General features: G+C 37.0%; 1 protein-coding gene across 4 annotated transcripts in view; it reads left to right on the forward strand.

The window, feature by feature from the left end:
- The window catches only part of LNPEP (leucyl and cystinyl aminopeptidase), a 124725-nt gene that overhangs the window by 87437 nt on the left and 18867 nt on the right, over positions 1–18421 (forward strand). For all 4 annotated transcript variants that reach the window (XR_009180639.2, XR_009180638.2, XM_004455952.5 and 1 more), the window contains exons 10-14: positions 125–285; positions 506–594; positions 7282–7465; positions 8539–8695; positions 18098–18282. Coding sequence is in view for 2 of the 4 variants with exons in the window: in XM_004455952.5 (XP_004456009.1) it covers positions 125–285; positions 506–594; positions 7282–7465; positions 8539–8695; positions 18098–18282 (776 nt within the window). In the remaining 2 variants the exon portion in view is untranslated. The remainder of the gene's footprint in view (positions 1–124; positions 286–505; positions 595–7281; positions 7466–8538; positions 8696–18097; positions 18283–18421) is intronic.

Genomic DNA, 18421 nt, shown 5'->3' on the forward strand with positions numbered 1-18421 from the left:
TTATATTAGCACTAAATGTTCTCTTCATAGAATACCCTAGAAAAGAGGGGAAGGATAGAGACAAATTAAAGTCTTTAAATTAATTTTTATCTATAAGCAAAAATAATTTATTCTTCTTTTACAGGTCACAAACAAAACACTAGATGTAAAGAAAATGATGAAAACCTGGACCCTGCAAAAAGGATTTCCTTTAGTGACTGTTCAGAGAAAAGGAAAGGAACTTTATGTACAACAAGAGAGATTCTTTTTAAATATAAAACCTGAAATTCAGCCTTCAGATGCAAGGTGTGTGCCCTCTTTCTCTCCACAAGGTCTCTTTTGCACCCTCAGGTTGAAGTATTTTTAATGTTTTGTAATCATAGGTTCTTATGAAATGTAATAAGATTAACCCTTTCTGGTAATAGCTTAAAAATTGTACCCCCTCCCTCAAAAAAAGACTACAAATTATTTGTAACTGTCAGAATACAGGAAAAAGTAATACTCTTCCAATATTTTCTTTTTACAGCTACGTGTGGAATATTCCACTGTCTTATATCACTGATGGGAGAAATTATTCAAAATACCCATTGTTATCATTACTGGATAAGAAATCAGGTATTGACTATAACACTTTTCAGATAAGAAATTGGAAACAATATATTGGGAAAAAAACATTTGCCCAAGGGACAAAAAGGAGATTATGCTTTGTAGTATGCACACTTTCTAAGGTGGTACAGATATACAAGATGTGACTAAAGTGTGATCAATTCTGTGTATCATGCACAAAATTAGTCTTTCTTTAGTCATGTGAAATAAAGTATAAAATGTTGGAGGGAATGTGCTGGCAACCCTGGTAGAAAATAATAAATGCTGAATTCTTATATCCTAGATATGTATTTTATGTTATAAAGTGAGAATGGGAAATAGAACAATTTCTTAAAATACGCTCTACTGACTACCTTTTAGGGTTAGGCTGGGGCAACTGCATTTTAAAAAGCACTTTAGGTGATTCTTATGCATGATAAAAGTTGAGATTTATGACCACGATGTATATAGTAATAACTATCAAATGTCCTGAAGACATAGTATATGTTCTTTGGTAATAAGAAAATGAGGCAAGAAATTATGCTAGCTAGGAGGAGGGGGATAATAAAATGTAAAGTTTTTATCTGCTGACCCACAAGAAGTCTATAAAAAGCAACTGAAATGTATATTCTGACCATCTGTTAAATACCACACTACACATCCTCTTAATCTACATCCTGAAAGAATAAAAGGCTCGGGTTCTGTTGAAACTGTTAGTGGTACTTTAGAGATTTATGGAAAAGGAAACATTTTATCATTTGAATTTGTATATAGAATTCAAGCCTATATTTTTGAGTGGGGAGTGTAGCTTAATGTTTAAGGGAGTGGGCTTTGGAGATAGGTTGCCTAATTCAATTTTTTTTTTAAGGAGGTACCAGGGGGTTAACCCAGGACCTCGTACATGGGAAGCAGGTGCTCAGCCACTGAGCTACATCCTTTCCCCTTAATTCAATTCTTGGTTCCGCCAGTTTATCAACTGTGTGATATAGGCTAGTTAAGTACCTCTCTGAGCCTCATTCCTTCACCTAAGGAAGGGAGGTAGTAGCTATACTTTATAGGGTATTGTAAGGATTAAATGAAATAATTTATATAACATGCCTAGAACAGTGCCTGGCACCTAAGTTTTATGTGCTGTGTTAGCTATCTTTATTTAGTTATTTTTAAAGATTTATTTATTTCTCTCCCCTTCCCCCCACCCCCACCAGTTGTCTGCTCTCTATGTTCATTCACTGTGTGTTCTGTGTCCACTTGTATTCTTGTCAGCAGCACTGGGAAACTGTGTCTCTTTTTTGTTGTGTCATTCTGCTGCGTCAGCTCTCCGTATGTGTGGCACCATGCCTGGGCAGGCTGCACTTTTTTCGCTCAGGGCAGCTCTCCTTACAGGGCGCACTCCTTGCGCAAGGGGCCCCTCTACACAGGGGACACCCCTGTGTGGCACAGCACTCCTTGTGCGCATCAGCATTGCACGTGGGCCAGCTCCACACGGATCAAGGAGGCCTGGGGTTTGAACCCTGGACCTCCCATGTGGTAGGCAGACGCTCTATCAGGTGAGCCAAATCTGCTTTCCAGCTATCTTTTATCTTTTTTTAAGATTTTTTAAAAAAATTTCTCTCCCCTGGCCCCCCCCCCCAATTGTCTGCTCTCTCTGTCCATTCGCTGTGTGTTCCTCTGTGACCGCTTCTATCCTTATCAAGGGCACAAGGAATCTGAGTTTCTTTTTTGTTGCGTCATCTTGTGTCAACTCTCAGTGTATGTGGCGCCATTCCCGGGCAGGCTGCACTTTCTTTCCCTCTGGGCAGCTCTCCTTATGGGGCGCACTCCTTGTGCATGGGGCTCCCCTATGCCCGGGACACCCCTGTGTGGCACTGCATTCCTTGTGCGCATCAGCGCTGCATGTGGGCCAGCTCCACATGGGTCATGGAAGCCCGGGGTTTGAACTGTGGACCTCCCATGTGGTAGGCGGACACCCTAACCACTGGGCCATGTCTGCTTCCCAAAGTGATTGACTTTTAAACCTCACTATAAAAAGTTCTAGAAAAAGACTATTTAAAGCCTTAAGAAATTGTTTTCTGTTCCCTAGATTCAAAAGATTCTTAGTAAAGGGGAAAATGAAAAATGTAGTATCATATAATTGGTTCAGTTCAGAGCTGGAACTGGGCCTCTTCTCAGTTGTTTCATTACCTTTGCCACAGTAGCTGTTTTAATTCCTGTCAGTTCATTTTTTTCAAGTCCACATTGAAAATGTTCTACCCTCCCAAAAAATGTTTGACCCTGAAGATATTGGGTCCTCTTGGTTCCTAATGTTCCAAGGGGAATCACTTTTATTTTAATTGTATTTTCATTTTTTCTATTCTCAAAAGAAATGAAGCTGAGGATGGCTTCAGGTTTATTTTATGCTATTTGACTTTAGTACAGTGTATTTATTATCTTGGTGGCTTGTTAAACCTGTAGTATATTCTCATGTGTTCGAATTCTAGGTTTGCCAAGTTAGTTCATTAGTTCAGTCATACACAGGAGTTATAGTTGGTCAATATCTTTGTCACTGTTCCCCATGCATAGTAAGGAATTTGGCTTCCAAAAAGAAGTCTGGTCTTTGTCTTAGCCCCTGGAGGGATAACCTCTAAATTTTTGGAGTTTCCTATGATAGAAAGGTCTTTTGCTATTCCTAGTGGTCCAGGATCCCACCTGATAGTTCATATGCCAGCAAGATTACTAGGTGGGCCAGCCACCCTGATAGTCTTAGAGTAGAGGGACTGACCACACTAGAAAAAACAACCAAGTGAGGAGGGAGAGTTAGGGCTTTGAGCCATACCACATCAGCCCAATCTCTCCAACCTCCAGGAGGGAGGACTAGAGATTGAGTTCAACCACTGGAACTCACTTGAAGAAACCCCATATAAACTCTCAAAGGGTTAGGCTTCCATGATTGACAATATACATTGATGTGCCGGGAGAGTAACATTCTGACTTCCATGGAGGACACGGGAGCATGGAAGTTTGCGGTTGAGACCCTCCCAGATCTCGCCCTGTGCATCTGTACTTTTGGCTGCTTCTTTGTATCCTTTTCAGTATAATAAAACTATAATTATACGTTTAGTGCTTTACTGAGTTCGTTGAGTCATTCTGGCAAAATTACTGAACCTAGGGGGTTGGTGGAAACCCCTGAATTTGTAGCCAGTTGGTCAAAAGTGCTCATGGCCTGGGCCCCCAAGCTTGAGGCTGGTGTCTGAAGGGCCATCTTGCAGAGGATTGCCCTTGACCTGTGGAGTCTGGCCCAACTCCAGGTAGATTCTGAATTGAGTTGCTGTTGGAAGTATTTGAAGTTACTCTGGACCGGCTACTCTTGTCATTATGAGTATTCCTTAAAACAATATCCAGTTGGTGTGAGACAGTTTTGCAGTTTATATACCCACATACATGAAATTTGAATAATTAATATTCGTATATAAGAAGGGCTGAGGGGTACATTTTTCCAGCCTATATATTGAGGAAATTATAATTAAAAGTCTTCTTCTTTCCCTTTCTCCCTCTTCTTCTTATCCAAATCTTACTCAGATCCCTGCTTTTTCAATATAGGAATTTTTTGTATTAAATCTAACTTGAAACCTGCACATTTCTGAATGGATATCTCTGTGCCAGAAAATATTCCTCTGAAAGCAAAGGACATGTCATTGGAGTGAAAGACAATTGGAGAATAAGGAAGGACATTCAATTAAATTATTTATCATGTGCTATTTTCTGCTCTTGCCTTATTTCCCTCCTAATAAAATAAAGAAGAAAGAAAGGGGTATTAGAGAAAGGAATGCTTTTGAAAAAGAGAGGAAGTAATTCAGCTGAAGGTATCCTGCTATCCTTCTGGAGCAGAGTAGACCGGAAATTTTATAATTCTGTAGTAAAAACATGTTTTTGTGTTGTTTTTTTTTCTGTGCTTTAATGTTTCTTTTTAAAACAATAATTGGTTTCATAACTCATTGACAGATTGGAGTTGCTCAATTTTTTTTACTATTCAATGGACTGAAAATGGAACTGATAATCTGTTAATGATTACAATAAATTTAAAACACCAGATTAGCCTCATCCACATTTCAGCTGTGGGATGTAGTTACCTCTCTTGTATGCAAAGCCATTATTTTCGGATACCTGTGGTTTCAGGTCCTCCATTCTGGATCATACAGAAGACCTGAAAAGAAACTAACGTGTTAATTCTTTGAATGATAACTCCTTTCTCTTTATGTTTTTTGGCTGCACTACTTTATATTCTGTCATCTGGATGCCAGTAATCATTTCAAGTACACTCCCCGCTGCATTCCCCTTCTCTACCATCTGGAATTGGCTCGGTTTACAACATGGCAAGTGGCTTATCAGCCAGAATACTCTGTATTTCAAAATATTCCCTCATCGATCCAGTGAAACAATTGCCATACTTTTCATTCCTTGTGTCTTTTTTTAAGCAAGGGAGATTTGGGGTCTTGTAGCCCTTCTTCCGAAGTTCGTTCTTGATAAAAGCGCTCTATCTGGATAGTGTTGATATTTTCAGATTAATTAATGATAAAGCTAATTTTATCAGTCAAGGATTTGTTAAAAATGGCTCCAACCTGGACCAGCTACTGTTGTCATTATGAGTATTCCTTAAAACTATATCCTGCTCTGGGAAAAGGAATACACCGTATTTAATCTAATCGATCTTTCCTATCTATTGTTACATTAACAATAGTCACAAAAGAAATTTGTATGGAATTTTTGTTTGTTTGTTTCCTTTTTCTTTTTTGTTTTTAGTTTGGAATTTTTTAATGAAAAACACTGATTAGCTGATGCTAAGACATAAGAATATAAGCCTTTTCCATCTTAAACATACTCTGCTGTATCAGTAGGAACAACTAAGATATTAAGAAAATTCTATAAATTTGAATTTATTCATGCTTTTTGATAAATACCAGGGCTTCTTGTGTTGACTAATATATAATCTTTGGGTTTAAAATATGTTTCTAAAGCATTTTATGTGCAAAAACTTCATTACAGAATTATAATAGTGAAAAATTTTAAATAACCTAAATATTCCAAAATAGGAGATTGGTTAAATTTTGGTAAATTTTGAAATGGGCTATTATGCAGCTATTTCAACACTGTTTATGAATCAGATGGTGGAAAATAGAAAAAGTCTGATAAGTGAAAAGACAGGATAAAAATAAATGCATATGGAGCCACTATCTAAAATATTACAATTACAAAATGTATCGGGAAACAGTTGGCAGGAAAGACACCTGAAATGCTATCATTGTCTGAATTTAGATTATATCTGTACTCTTCTTTCTCTTTAATTTTAAAAGTTAATATTCATTACTTTAAAATGGAAAAAATTTCATAAACATCTACAAACCTCATTTAGATTTTATTTGAAGCTGTTTACCATGACATAGTTATTATTTGTTCATTCATTCCTTAATTCAACAAATATTTTTTGAACTATTTTCAAGGTTTATTGTTCTACAGGCTGAGGAATAAGTGAACAAAATAGTAGACTCATAGAACTTATATTCTAATAAATGGTCAACTCAAGTTACTTAGAAAATCCACATCCATTTCTTAATTAGTAATTTCAAAGATTTTTAAAATTCATTCATTTATTTGGTAGTCATTTAGCTCCTTATCATTTGTATATTAGTTCACTTCAGGAGTTCTTAACCTTTTCTGTGCCACAAACCCCTTATTAAATCCACACTATGCTGTGTATTATTTAATAAATATATCACACTTGTACCAACACGTCCTCACAAGAATAATGTTTTTTAAATTTCAATTCAAGCTCACAGACTCCTTGTTAAGAACCCCTGGTTTAGTTGAAGTCATTCCATTTCTAACAATTCTGTCAGTGTTTATATCTGTAATAGTAGGGGCCCAAAAAATGCCTATCACTTTTCTGTGGTATTTTGACTTATTTTTCATTTGTACTTTGTGAGGTTTAAGCCTGCCCTAATGTTTATTTTGCTAGCTTTAACTTATACATCTTTTCTGAATGGCTTTGTTTGTTCTTCCTTTGCTAACAGAACAAAAGACAAAGGCTGAGATGGAACATATTTTATATAGTTCTCCCACTGTCTTTTCCTTTTGCCCATCCTATACCTTTTGTCTTTTTCCTCCCCACCCCCCCCCCTTCTCCCACAGTAATGAACTTGAGTATAATACTGGGAAACCATATATACGTTCCACCAGGGCCTTGAACACTTAGGGCCCCTACTCCACCCTCTTTACCTGGCTAACACCTATATACCTTGGATTTCAACTTAGATATTATTTCTCCCAAGAAGCCTTTCCTAACATCCCCTTATGGGGTGAGACACTTATATATGCATCCATAATATGCCATATTTTCCTTCATCATCCGTAGCACTTATATGATATTGTATTTATCTGGTTACATTAGACTGTGTGAGATCCATGGGAGCAGAGACATATCTTGTTCAGCATTTGATCTCAGCGCCTAGCTTAGAGCCAATAATGCACAGTAAATAAATCATTATTGAATGAGAGTGTGATATTTGTTAACATGAAAATAACTGCAGATATTTAATTTCTTAGTAAAATAATTAAATATAAAAACATACTATATTAACTTTGAGACAAAGCATCCATTCAGTTTTTCTTTTTTTGCATTATGTTCCTTCTCTTTCTTCCTCCCTTCTATCCTTTTCCATGCTCTTATATTTTTGTCTGTACTAGGTGTCATCAATCTTACAGAAGAAGTGCAGTGGGTCAAAGTCAATACAAACATGAATGGCTATTACATTGTACACTATGCGGATGAGGACTGGGAAGCACTAATCAGACAGCTGAAAATAAATCCTTTTGTTCTGAGTGATAAAGACCGAGCCAACCTCATCAACAACATCTTTGAACTTGCAGGGTAGTGTATGCTTGCTTTGGGTATTTGGGTTTTTTTTAACAAGTGTTATTGATAAAAGGACATTTCAGAGAAACAGTTCAAAAGAACCATCATGTAATGTATTAGGTATAACTCATTTGGGGAGATGTTTCTATTTAGAAACATCAACTACAAACAAGCAGCTAAATAACATAAAACAAATTTTAAGTAGTATTTCAATACTGTAGATACCACCAAACAATATACATAGTTTGCTGAATAAATTGATACAGGAATTTCATCTTATTTCATGAGAGAAATTGTTTCAGGCAACACTTGGTTTAGGTGTGGCACGTAGTGCTTACCCTCTGTTTGAGGGACATCTCTGATGGCTGGTGCTCCCTTTCCTGTGTACTACTTGCTTTCCCAACCACCCTGTGCTTTAATACAGAACCTCAAAGTCAAGAATGGCAGTGACCTCAAGTAGATACCCTCTGAAGAAGAAGTTTACCAGTTTAGATTTTTAGGGGACCTAAAGACACAAGGAATACTTAAGCATTCCTTCTGAACTCTCTTGACCTTCCCATTTTGGTTCATGTTTTATGAAGTTACTCTCTTATATCATCTCAGCCATCACTGTTATAATCTCTACAAGTGGTTAATTTTTTAAATGTGCTCATCAAAAATTCACAGTGGCTCTTGCCTTAACAAGTTTGACAAATTCCTAAACAACCTATAAATTAAAAAAATTTTTTTCTGAATCACTCACCCCCTCATCCCTAGTAAACAGTAAGTAATTGATAAATAAAATTATCACTCTGTCTTTTCTTAACCAAGACATTGTAACAACCTCTCTGAGGCAGTAGCAATTTATAGTTTATGGAATAAAAACTGGAACTAAGTTTAAGTTCATATTTCTCCTGAAATATGTTTTTAACCTTGGGCCACATGAACCTAATCAAAGAAAATAAAATCTAGTCTCACTTTAGAGAATACCAATCAGAGCTTAAATTTACGATCTTCAAAACTCATTAGCAGTAATGTTTCTCCCTCAACATGCAGGGCGTTCCTCTCTCTCTCTACATATTTACTTTTTCTGTTTTTCTACCTTTTAGCCTAGGTAAGGTGACTCTTCAGAGGGCCTTTGATTTGATTGATTATCTTGGAAATGAGACCCACACTGCGCCCATCTCTGAAGCCCTGTTCCAGACAGAGCTCATCTATAACCTCCTGGAAAAACTGGGACACATGGATCTGGCCTCAAGGCTGGTGGTATGTCTGCCTTTCTGCCAGTGGCTTTTTGTTGCTTGACTTTTATATTGTTATTGCAAGTCTTCAGTTCAACCATAATGGGCTGAAAAAGCAACTAGTGAAATTCAGGTGTTTTTGTTTTCACTTTCCTAGCTATGGAATCTTTAATTTGAGTCAAAATGTCACTACTTGCCATGAAGATTTGATAAAGGTTTTTTTGAGTATCAAAATATAGACTTTAGCCCCTGCTGTCAAAATAGGGTCACATGAAAAGAAAATTTCTCCATTCAGACCCTCATTTTAAAAACAATTTTTATTGTGGCAATCTATCCATCCTGATTTATTTTTAAAAGACAATGGATGCTTGAAATTTGCTCCTTTCCAAAATAGATCTCCCCATTAATCTCCCAGCGGTCATTATAAAATGACAGGTACATATGTACATACTGAGAAGTTTCTGTTTTAGGAGTCCTTGCTGGTACCTAGTCTATGGATGACGATCCTGGTGGCTCTGAGTGTCTCTGCAAAACACTGAAGAGCTCTTGGTATTAGTGACTGTTTCACCTTTCTTGAAACCAGTTGCACGATTGGTTGTTATTTTAGACATCTTCATTATTAAACTGTTGACTGAGTCCTTAAAAGCTGGGAAATGAGTAAAAATTCTTTTGTTTTTATCGATTTATCTTAATCAGCGCATTCTGACAACAGGGTTTTCTTTATAAACAAGTCAGGTTTTCCAGGGACTCAGGCAAAGGCAGCTTTCAGGAACACAAAGCATTAGACCAAGAATTAGAATTAGTCTTTTGGGGTTTTGGTTTCCTCTCTGGTAAATGAAGGGATTGGATTAAATCTTTTTTTTTTTTTTTAAACTGCCTTCTATTACTATCCTACTGCACATCCCCTCTGGTGAGCTCCTCATCACTCATCATATGCCTGATTCTCAGTGAGGGGAGAGAATGCAGGGCCAGCTGGCCACCTACAGCTTGAAAGGCACCCTACCTCTTCTTCCCCTGCAAGTGTCTAGACTCACCACAAAGGGGCCTCCCCCAATACTACCCAGAAGTGAGAGTGTTTGAGTTAAATGATTTTTGAGGTCTTTTCTGATTGTTTAGGTTTTTATCATTCTTCTATTTTAGATTGTCAAAAACAGGTCATAAGGCTCTCAACTATCAGCCTTAATAAAAACCAGAGCCTAGAACATGACTTGGCCCAAAGTGACACTTAGTAAATGTTTGCTGAATAAACAGATGAATAAAACACATCAGAAATAAGTATATTTGAGTGTTATTATATTCTATACACTATGCTCAGTGCTTTATTTAGATTTCCTCATTTAATCCTTACTCAATGCCAAGAAATAGATATTTCTACCCCATTAAGTAAATGAGGAAACTAAATAACTTCCTCCAAAGTTAGTTACCTAGTAAATTATAAAGCTGAGACTCAGACCCAGATTAATTTCACTTCAAAGCCTACTTTTTGGTTTGTGTTGGTGTATGAAATTAATTTATGTTCTAACAAAGACAAATTTCAAAGGATAACTTGTTATTGAAAAAATTAAGCTGTTTCTTGCTATCATATTTTTTCCTTTTTAAAACTAGGTGTTTAAATTAAAACTGCTTGAAAAGTTTTTGGACCATCTGTTTAAGGTTTAAAATGGCAGACCCACATCTAGTTCTCTTGAAAATGAAATCGCCTATTTAATATTCAATTAGAGTTCTTTTATATCCAAATGCTGTTAATAGTAATTTTTTAAAGTATTTATGTGCATTTCTAAGAAGCATGCAAATAACTTACTGGTCTTTTCAGGATTAATTTCTAATCTAACACAGATTTTCCACTGTTAGTATAGTAAAGAGATTGGCCATTTGTTAGCCAGGTCAACTATTATAAATGGATATTTGGGTTGTAGGCAGTTTGAGGCTATTATAAATAGCATTGCTGTGAATATTTTCATACATGTCTTTTGGTGAACATCCGTATGTATTCCCATAAGGTGTGTGCCTGGGAGTGGAATTGCTAAGTCATAAAGCATGCATAGTTAATACTGAGCTGCCAAATAGTTTTTCAAAGTCGTCGTGCCAGTTTACACTCCCACTAGTGGTGTACAGGAATTCTACCTGTTCTATATTCATGTCAACACTTAGTTGTTTTGGGTCTTTTTAAATGAGAGGAGTTGTAGGTTTATAGGAAATGCATACATAAAAAACAGAGTTATCATATACCACACTAATTAGTGTGGTATATCTGTACAAATCATGAAAGAAGTCAACACTTAGTAGTAAATATCATCTTAGCCATTCAGATGGGTATATAGTGGTATTGTAGTTTGGGCTCTAATTTTTATTTCTCTAATAACTAGTGAAGATGAATTCCTTTTCATAATTGTTCACAACAGATGCTAACATCTGATCCCAGCCATATTACTGTTTGATCACTTACAAATCTGGCATTCTTTTACATATGAGGGTTTGGCAGAAATATCTTTTGCAATATAAACTGGCATTTCACTATCAAGAAACTCAGCCCAAGAAAGAACACCGTGGGCATATCGATGTAATATTAAAATACTGGGAAGCAGAATGGGAAAATGGTGGAGTAGGAAATTCCATGAATCAGTCCCTCCAGCAGAACAACTATTAAACAAGCAAAAACTGTCTGAATCAACTATTTTGAAACTCTAGAGACTAGTAAAATACTTTACAGCAGCCAGAGCAGGAGGAAGAGGCTGGTAAATTACAGTAACTACTGGTAAATTGCACTCCCTGGGCAGCAGCTACTATAGCCTTTTCTCAGACTCAGGGCAAGCAGCGGTGAAGTACTCAATCCCAGCCCCTAGTGTAGCTTGCTGATGCCAGGGAAGTCTCGAAAGACTGGGGATATGCAATATGATAGCTGATCACTGCTTTTGATTAGCTACTTCAGATTGTTGGGGTGCCAGGCTCTGAGGGCAGCTATTATATCAACCCACCTTGAAAAAAAGCTTCAAAGGAGCCTTAAAATCCCTTCTTCAAAACTACAGAAAATGGTTTAAGGGGCTGCATTTTCTCACAACATGCCAAATCAAGGAAACTCAGCTTCAAATAGCATAATGAAGTTCCTGGCAACCTTGTTGGCCTGTCCCTTACCCCTTCCCAAGACAGTGTGAGCGGGCTAACTTTGTGGGTGCCTGGCCTCCTTCCAGCTGGCAAAGACTAAATTGGGAAATTCTTCTCTGATTCATGCATTTGCCCTCCAGGCAAAAGTATCTTAAGATAGTGAAAGCAGTATAAAAAACTTTTGAGCCAATCAGCCTGGGCAAAGGCTTTTGTGCTTTAAATTCTGCTCTGGGTGGTAAGGGGAGAGGAGGATGTCTGCTGAAGAAAAGAAAGGGCTTTCAAATTCCTGTAAACCGGGAACTCCTCCAGCCACTTGCAAGCAAAAGCTCAAAACAGAACACAGACCCCGAAGAGACAGAGAAGACCCTTTACTTTGGCATTGGGCTAATCTTGATTGGAGGGCTGAAAACTGAAGAGAACACCAGCCAATGTAAAGCCAATTTGCAAAGACTATTAAAGGTATTTTTTGCATTGATTTTTTGTTTGTTTTATTAGCTCTTAGCACTCAAGAAAATCTCCATCATATCACTGACTAGAAACAGACTGAAGGGGAAACAGGCCAGGAACTAAATCCCTGGATTAACATTTTAAAATACTGAAATATACAGAGTGCAACAAAAGATTACAAAACATTGAAAAAGGACATGACAGCCCGTTCAAAGGAAGAGGGTAAAAATCCCAAAAACATCAGCAGTGAAGACCAGACTGTGGACATCCTAGAGAAAGACTGGGTAAAATGATCTTCAGAATGCTTCAGGGATGAAGGAAAATGCAGAGAAAAAACTAAAGGATATCAGGAAAATATTGCATGAACAACGTAAGAATCTCAGTAAAGAGATAGAAATTTTTAAAAGGCACCATAAAGAACTACTGGAGTTGAAGACTGAAATGAAAAATTCCTAGGAGGGTTTCAATAGCAGAGTGCAGGGGCAGAAGAATTAGTGATCTCAAAGACAAGGTATTGAAGTGTGTCAGTCTAAGAAGAAGAAAGAAAAGGAGTTATAAAAAGTAAAAATAGCCCAAGAGACCTTTGGAACATCATCTAGCATACCAATATATGCATTATGGAAGTCCTGGAGTGAGAAGGAGGAGAGAAAGGAGCAAAAGGAATATTCAAAGAAATAAAAGAAAACATTCCAAACTTAGCAAAAAAACATAACTGTGTCCATCCAAATAGTACTTTCCCTATTTGAGGATGACAAGATCCTGTATACAGAAAATTCTGAAAAATTCACAAGAAAGCTTCTAGAGCTCATAAATGAATTCATCAAAATGGCATGGTACAAGATGAACACCCAAAAATCAGTGGTGTTTCTATGCACAAGCAATGATTAATTAGAAGAAGAAATCAAGGGGAAAAAATCCATTCACAATAACAACTAAAAGAATCAAATAATCCAGGATTATATCTAAACAAGGAAATAACGGACTTATACACAGAAAACTACAAAACACTGCTAAAAGATGTCAGAGAAAAATCTAAATAAATGGAAGGACATTTGATGTTCATGGATGGAAGACTAAATATTGTTACAATGTCAATCCTACCCAAAGCAATTTATAGATTTAGTGCAATTCCAGTCAAAATTCCAACAACCTTCTTTGCAGAAGTGGAAAAGCCATTGAAGGGTAAGAGGTCCTGAATAGCTAAAGCCATCTTGAGAAATAAGAATGGAGTTGCAGGACTCAAAATTCCTGATCTTAAATCTTATTACAAAGCTAAAATAATTAAAACAGCATGTTACTGGCACAAGAACAGACATATAGACCAATGGAATAGAACTGTTGCTTCAGAAATAAAATATCATATCTGTGACCAACTGATTTTTGGCAAGGGGGCAAAGATCACCTAATTGGGAAAGAATAGTCTCTTCACCAAATGGTGCTGGGAACACTGGATCTCCATTTGCCAAAAAAGAAAGAGAGACAAAAAAAAAGAGAACCCCCTACCTCACACCTTTTACAGATCTGCTCAAAATGGATGAAAGACCTAATTAAAAGAACCAAAACTATAAAATATCTAGTAGAAAACATGAAGAAGCATCTTCACATCTTCTGTTAGGCAAAAAAACACAGGCAACAAAAGAAGAAATAGATAAATAAGGGAAGTGGACTTGGCCCAGTGGTTAGGGCATCCACCTACCATATGGGAGGTCCACGGTTCAAACCCCAGGCCTCCTTGGCCCATGTGGAGCTGGCCCGTGCGCAGTGCTGATACGCGCAAGGAGTACCGTGCCACACAGGGATGTCCCCCGCATAGGGGAGCCCCATGTGCAAGGAGTGCAGCCTGTAAGGAGAGCCGCCCAGCGCTAAAGAAAGTGCAACCTGCCCAAGAATGGCGCTGTACACACGGAGAGCTGACACAACAAGATGATGCAACGAAAAGAAACACAGATTCCCAGTGCAGCTGATAAGGATAGAAGCAGTCACAGAAGAACACACAGCAAACTGGGGGGAGGGAGGGAAGGGGAGAGAAATAAATAAAAAGTAAATCTTTAAAAAAAGAGAGAGATAAATAGGACCTCATCAAAATTTAAAACTTTTGGGCATCAAGGGACTTCATCATGTAAATAAATGGCAACCTATACAATGAAAGAAAATATTTGGAAGCATGTATCAGATAAGGGCTTAATGCTCAGAAAATATAAGGAAATCCTTCAACCTAAGAACAAAAAGACAACCCAATTAAATTGGGCGGGGAGTGGATGTAGCTCAGTAGTTGAGTGCTTACTTCCTATGTACAAGGTCCGGGATTCAATCTCTGGTACCTCCTTTAAACAAACAAAATTGGACTAATGACTTGAATATACATTTCTCCAGAGACAATATGCAAATAGCCAAAGAACACATGAGAAGATGTCCAACATCACTAGCCTTTTGGGAAAGGCAAATTATAACCACAATGAGCTGCCATTTCAGAGCCACTGTAATGGCTGCTATTATAAAACTGGAAAATTACAAGTTTTGGAGAGCATGTGGAGAAATAGAAACACTCATTCCCCTTGTACTTTATGTATGATTTCTCTGTAAACCTGTAACTTTTCTAAGAAAAAAGGTGAAAAGGTAAAAAAAAAATTAAAGCAGTAAGCCAAAATTAATATATAACAAAGGTGGTATCATCTTTCTCAGTTTGTGTGTGTGTTGTTGTTGCATTTTATTGCACATACTAGGTTTGTTACTGTTATAATCTATCACTCTATACCCCCTCCCGACTTGACATTTTTACTTTCTGAAATCAGAGGGTTGAATTCTCTTGTTAATGTGTTTAAATTTCTAAAAATATTAATTTGGAACCATGGAAAAACAGGTTTCACTTTATTTCTAAAATGGGAATGTAATTTGAAGAACTTGATATTGTTTATTAACATTAAAAATACAACCTGGATTATTTGTAAAAAATAATCATATTTTGTAGCAACACGAATTCCCTAAAACTTGATTTTTTAATAAGATATTTTACTTTAAATTTATTACCTTATAATTTGAAATGTATTTAAAATCGCCTATTTGGGAGATTTCTCTTAACAATTTGATACGGGAATAACCAGCAAAATTGTACCCTGCAATTCCAATGGAGTAACTGCTCTGGCATTAATTAGCCTTCAAGTATCAGGTTTCCTTTGCTTTTAGTATCTTTAAGTGCCTTTTTTCCCTACTGGGTTCTTTGTGTTTTAGTATACTCCTAAGGAGACATGCTATTTTTCGCCAGGGTTTTTTTTACAGTAGAATTTCTAGCATGTAACTTTGTTTTGTTTTGCTTTCTTCCTTTGTTTCTATTTGATGTTGGCAGTGACGAGTAGCTTTTAAATTTCTTTTATTCTTCAGGTATTTTGGGTGGTTCACAGTCATGATGCCATTGGGAAGCTCAGGCTAGTAGAAATAGCATGGGCCAATGCACTCTGCATTGCTTTTATGTTACTTGCGTTCACAGTCAGCATGGCAAGTACTTTTCCACTTCAAATCCTCCCTGCCATTCTTAGGCTTTACCACTCGCATATTCCACAGTGTGTCTTCTCTCCTATTTCATAGCTTTCAAATCATACAAAATTGGATTAACATGTAATCACAGACTTTGAGTCCTCATTGTTGCACAGATTCTTTTCTCCATTTTTATATTAGCTTTACAAGACCCTTGTTCAGAAAAGGTCTGCTCAGAAAATGGCCTCAGCAGTTTAAAAATTCCCCAACTAAGATTCATTTTAGGTACTAACAGTGGTACTCATGAAGAATATAATGCTCTGGGAGGAGCTTACGAATTTTCTGGGATTTAGAGTTTTTGTGTGTAGCCATCTGTGATACTTGATTACTTGAGATACAACTTAGTAATGGTAGTTGTGTTAAGGAAGTACCAGTGAGAAGAAATGCCCCTGTGCTCACCCTTGGGTGGGAATGGGGGTTCCCTATAGCTTTATTTTCTTCCTTATAAATAGTCATGAAATCTTTTTAAAAATACATCTGTAAGCACTTCTTATATTACAATATTTGTTCCTTCTAGTAGCATTCATAAATGTATAAATTTCATATGATTTTTTAAATCCCATGTGTCCTCACCTAACACCATGCATAACAGCTTACAATATGGAAATATTTACATACACTATGAACAGTTTTTTTGTTTTTATAGTGGATGAAGATGAAAAACAAGATTTTTTTTTTTTTTGCTTCCTCAGTACTACAAATATGCACTTAGCTATCACATCCCATTCAAAAGTAAATGTAGAGAAGCGGATTTGGCTCAACTGATAGAGCATCCGCCTACCACATGGGAGGTCCAAGCTTCAAATCCTGGGCCTCCTGACCCGTGTGGTGAGCTGGCCCATGCACAGTGCTGATGCGCACAAGAGTGTTGTGCCACACAGGGGTGTCCCCAAGTAGGGGAGCCCCACGTGCAAGGAGTGCGCCCCGTAAGGAAAGCTGCCCCACACGAAAAAAGTGCAGCCTGCCCAGGAGTGGCGCTGCACACATGGAGAGTTGGCGCAGCAAGATGACACAGATTGCTTGCGCCGCTGACAGGAATACAAGAGGACACAGAAGAACACACAGCGAATGGACAGAGAGCAGATAACTGGGGGGGAAGGGGAGAGAAATAAATAAAAAGAAGTAAATGTAACCATGGATGAGATAATAGATATTATTGAATACTTCATTTTCTTAAGTGCAATAAGGTATTATGGTTAAGTAGGAGAATGTCTATTTCTGGGAATTGCATGCTAAAATATTTAGCAATGAAATTATCATGAAAGCTTTAACTTAACTTTCATGTGATTTTACTAACTGCCCCCATGCCTCTCCCAAAAAAACAGGTGTTTTTGTATGTGTATTACACACTAAAGACAAAGCAAATGTAAATTGGTGAAAAACTGGTGAATCCACTGGAGATTCTAAGGAAAGGGAGAAGGAAAAACAGATGTAATATGCAGGCATTTTCGGGACTTGGGAACTGTCCTGAGTAACATTGCAAGGACAGATACAGGCCATTATATATCTTGTCATAACTTACAAAATTGCATGGGAGAGAGTGTAAACTATTAATACAATGTAAACTATAATCGACATTTAGTGGCAGTGCTTCAAAATGTGTTTATCAATTGTAACAAATGTACTACACTAATAAAGGATGTTGTTAATGTGGGAAAATGTGTGGGGCATATGGGAATCCCCTATGTTTTTTATGTAATTTAAGTATCTTTTTTTTTTTTAATAAAAAAGTATATTAAAAAACAACAACTGGTGAATCCAGGTGAGCAGCATAAGAGTATTCATTTTACTATTCTTGCATCTTTTCTGTAGGTTTGAAAATTTTTTAAATAAAAAGTTGGGAGAAAAAAAATGATAAACAACTGTCCTTCCCTGCAAGCCTCATCTTGCTAATTTACTGACAATATCAATCTAGCTGATATGTTAAATATACCTTTAATTTGGATTCAGAAGCAGTTAAACATTTAGCCATCAGTAAAGAATTATACTTTTCTCTCATTACTTTATGGAGTCTATGATCACACAGGAAGTTCCAACTTCCTTCCAGCAGTGGCTGTAAATAACTTTTGAGTACATAGAAGATAGAAGTCCTTCTATGCAGGACTTCTACTGCATAGAAGTTATTCTTTCTGTTATATCATTGAAATTTCCCTTTGACAATAGCAGCCTTATGTATAGCTCTTGTTATCGAATGGCTTCATCCTAGCTGTATGTGGGCTACATATGTCAGTTAAAATTTAATAATATATTTGTCCTTTATTTTTCCCTCCTTGGGTAAATGATGACAGAAAATGATCTGATTGTCCTAATTATTATTACTCCATTATAATTCATTTTGTCTCTCTAGACCAGGGTATTTAAATTACTTCAAAACCTTATTCAACAACAAACTTGGACTGATGAGGGCACCCCATCTATGCGAGAGCTTCGGTCAATCTTGCTAGAATTTGCTTGCACCCACAACCTAGAAAACTACAGCACTGCCGCCATGAAGCTGTTTGATGATTGGGTGGCATCCAATGGAACTCAAAGGTGAAGTGTACTTCTATTCAAATGATCTCTCTTCCTCTTCTTTACCTCACATCATACATGGAAAACATGATCTTCTCATTCTGGGTTGTAAATGTTATAAAAATGTGAGTGTTAGTGTAGTTAAACTCTGTGTTTGGGT

Source organism: Dasypus novemcinctus, chromosome 2 (assembly GCF_030445035.2).
Source record: "Dasypus novemcinctus isolate mDasNov1 chromosome 2, mDasNov1.1.hap2, whole genome shotgun sequence".
Lineage (NCBI taxonomy): Eukaryota > Metazoa > Chordata > Mammalia > Cingulata > Dasypodidae > Dasypus > Dasypus novemcinctus.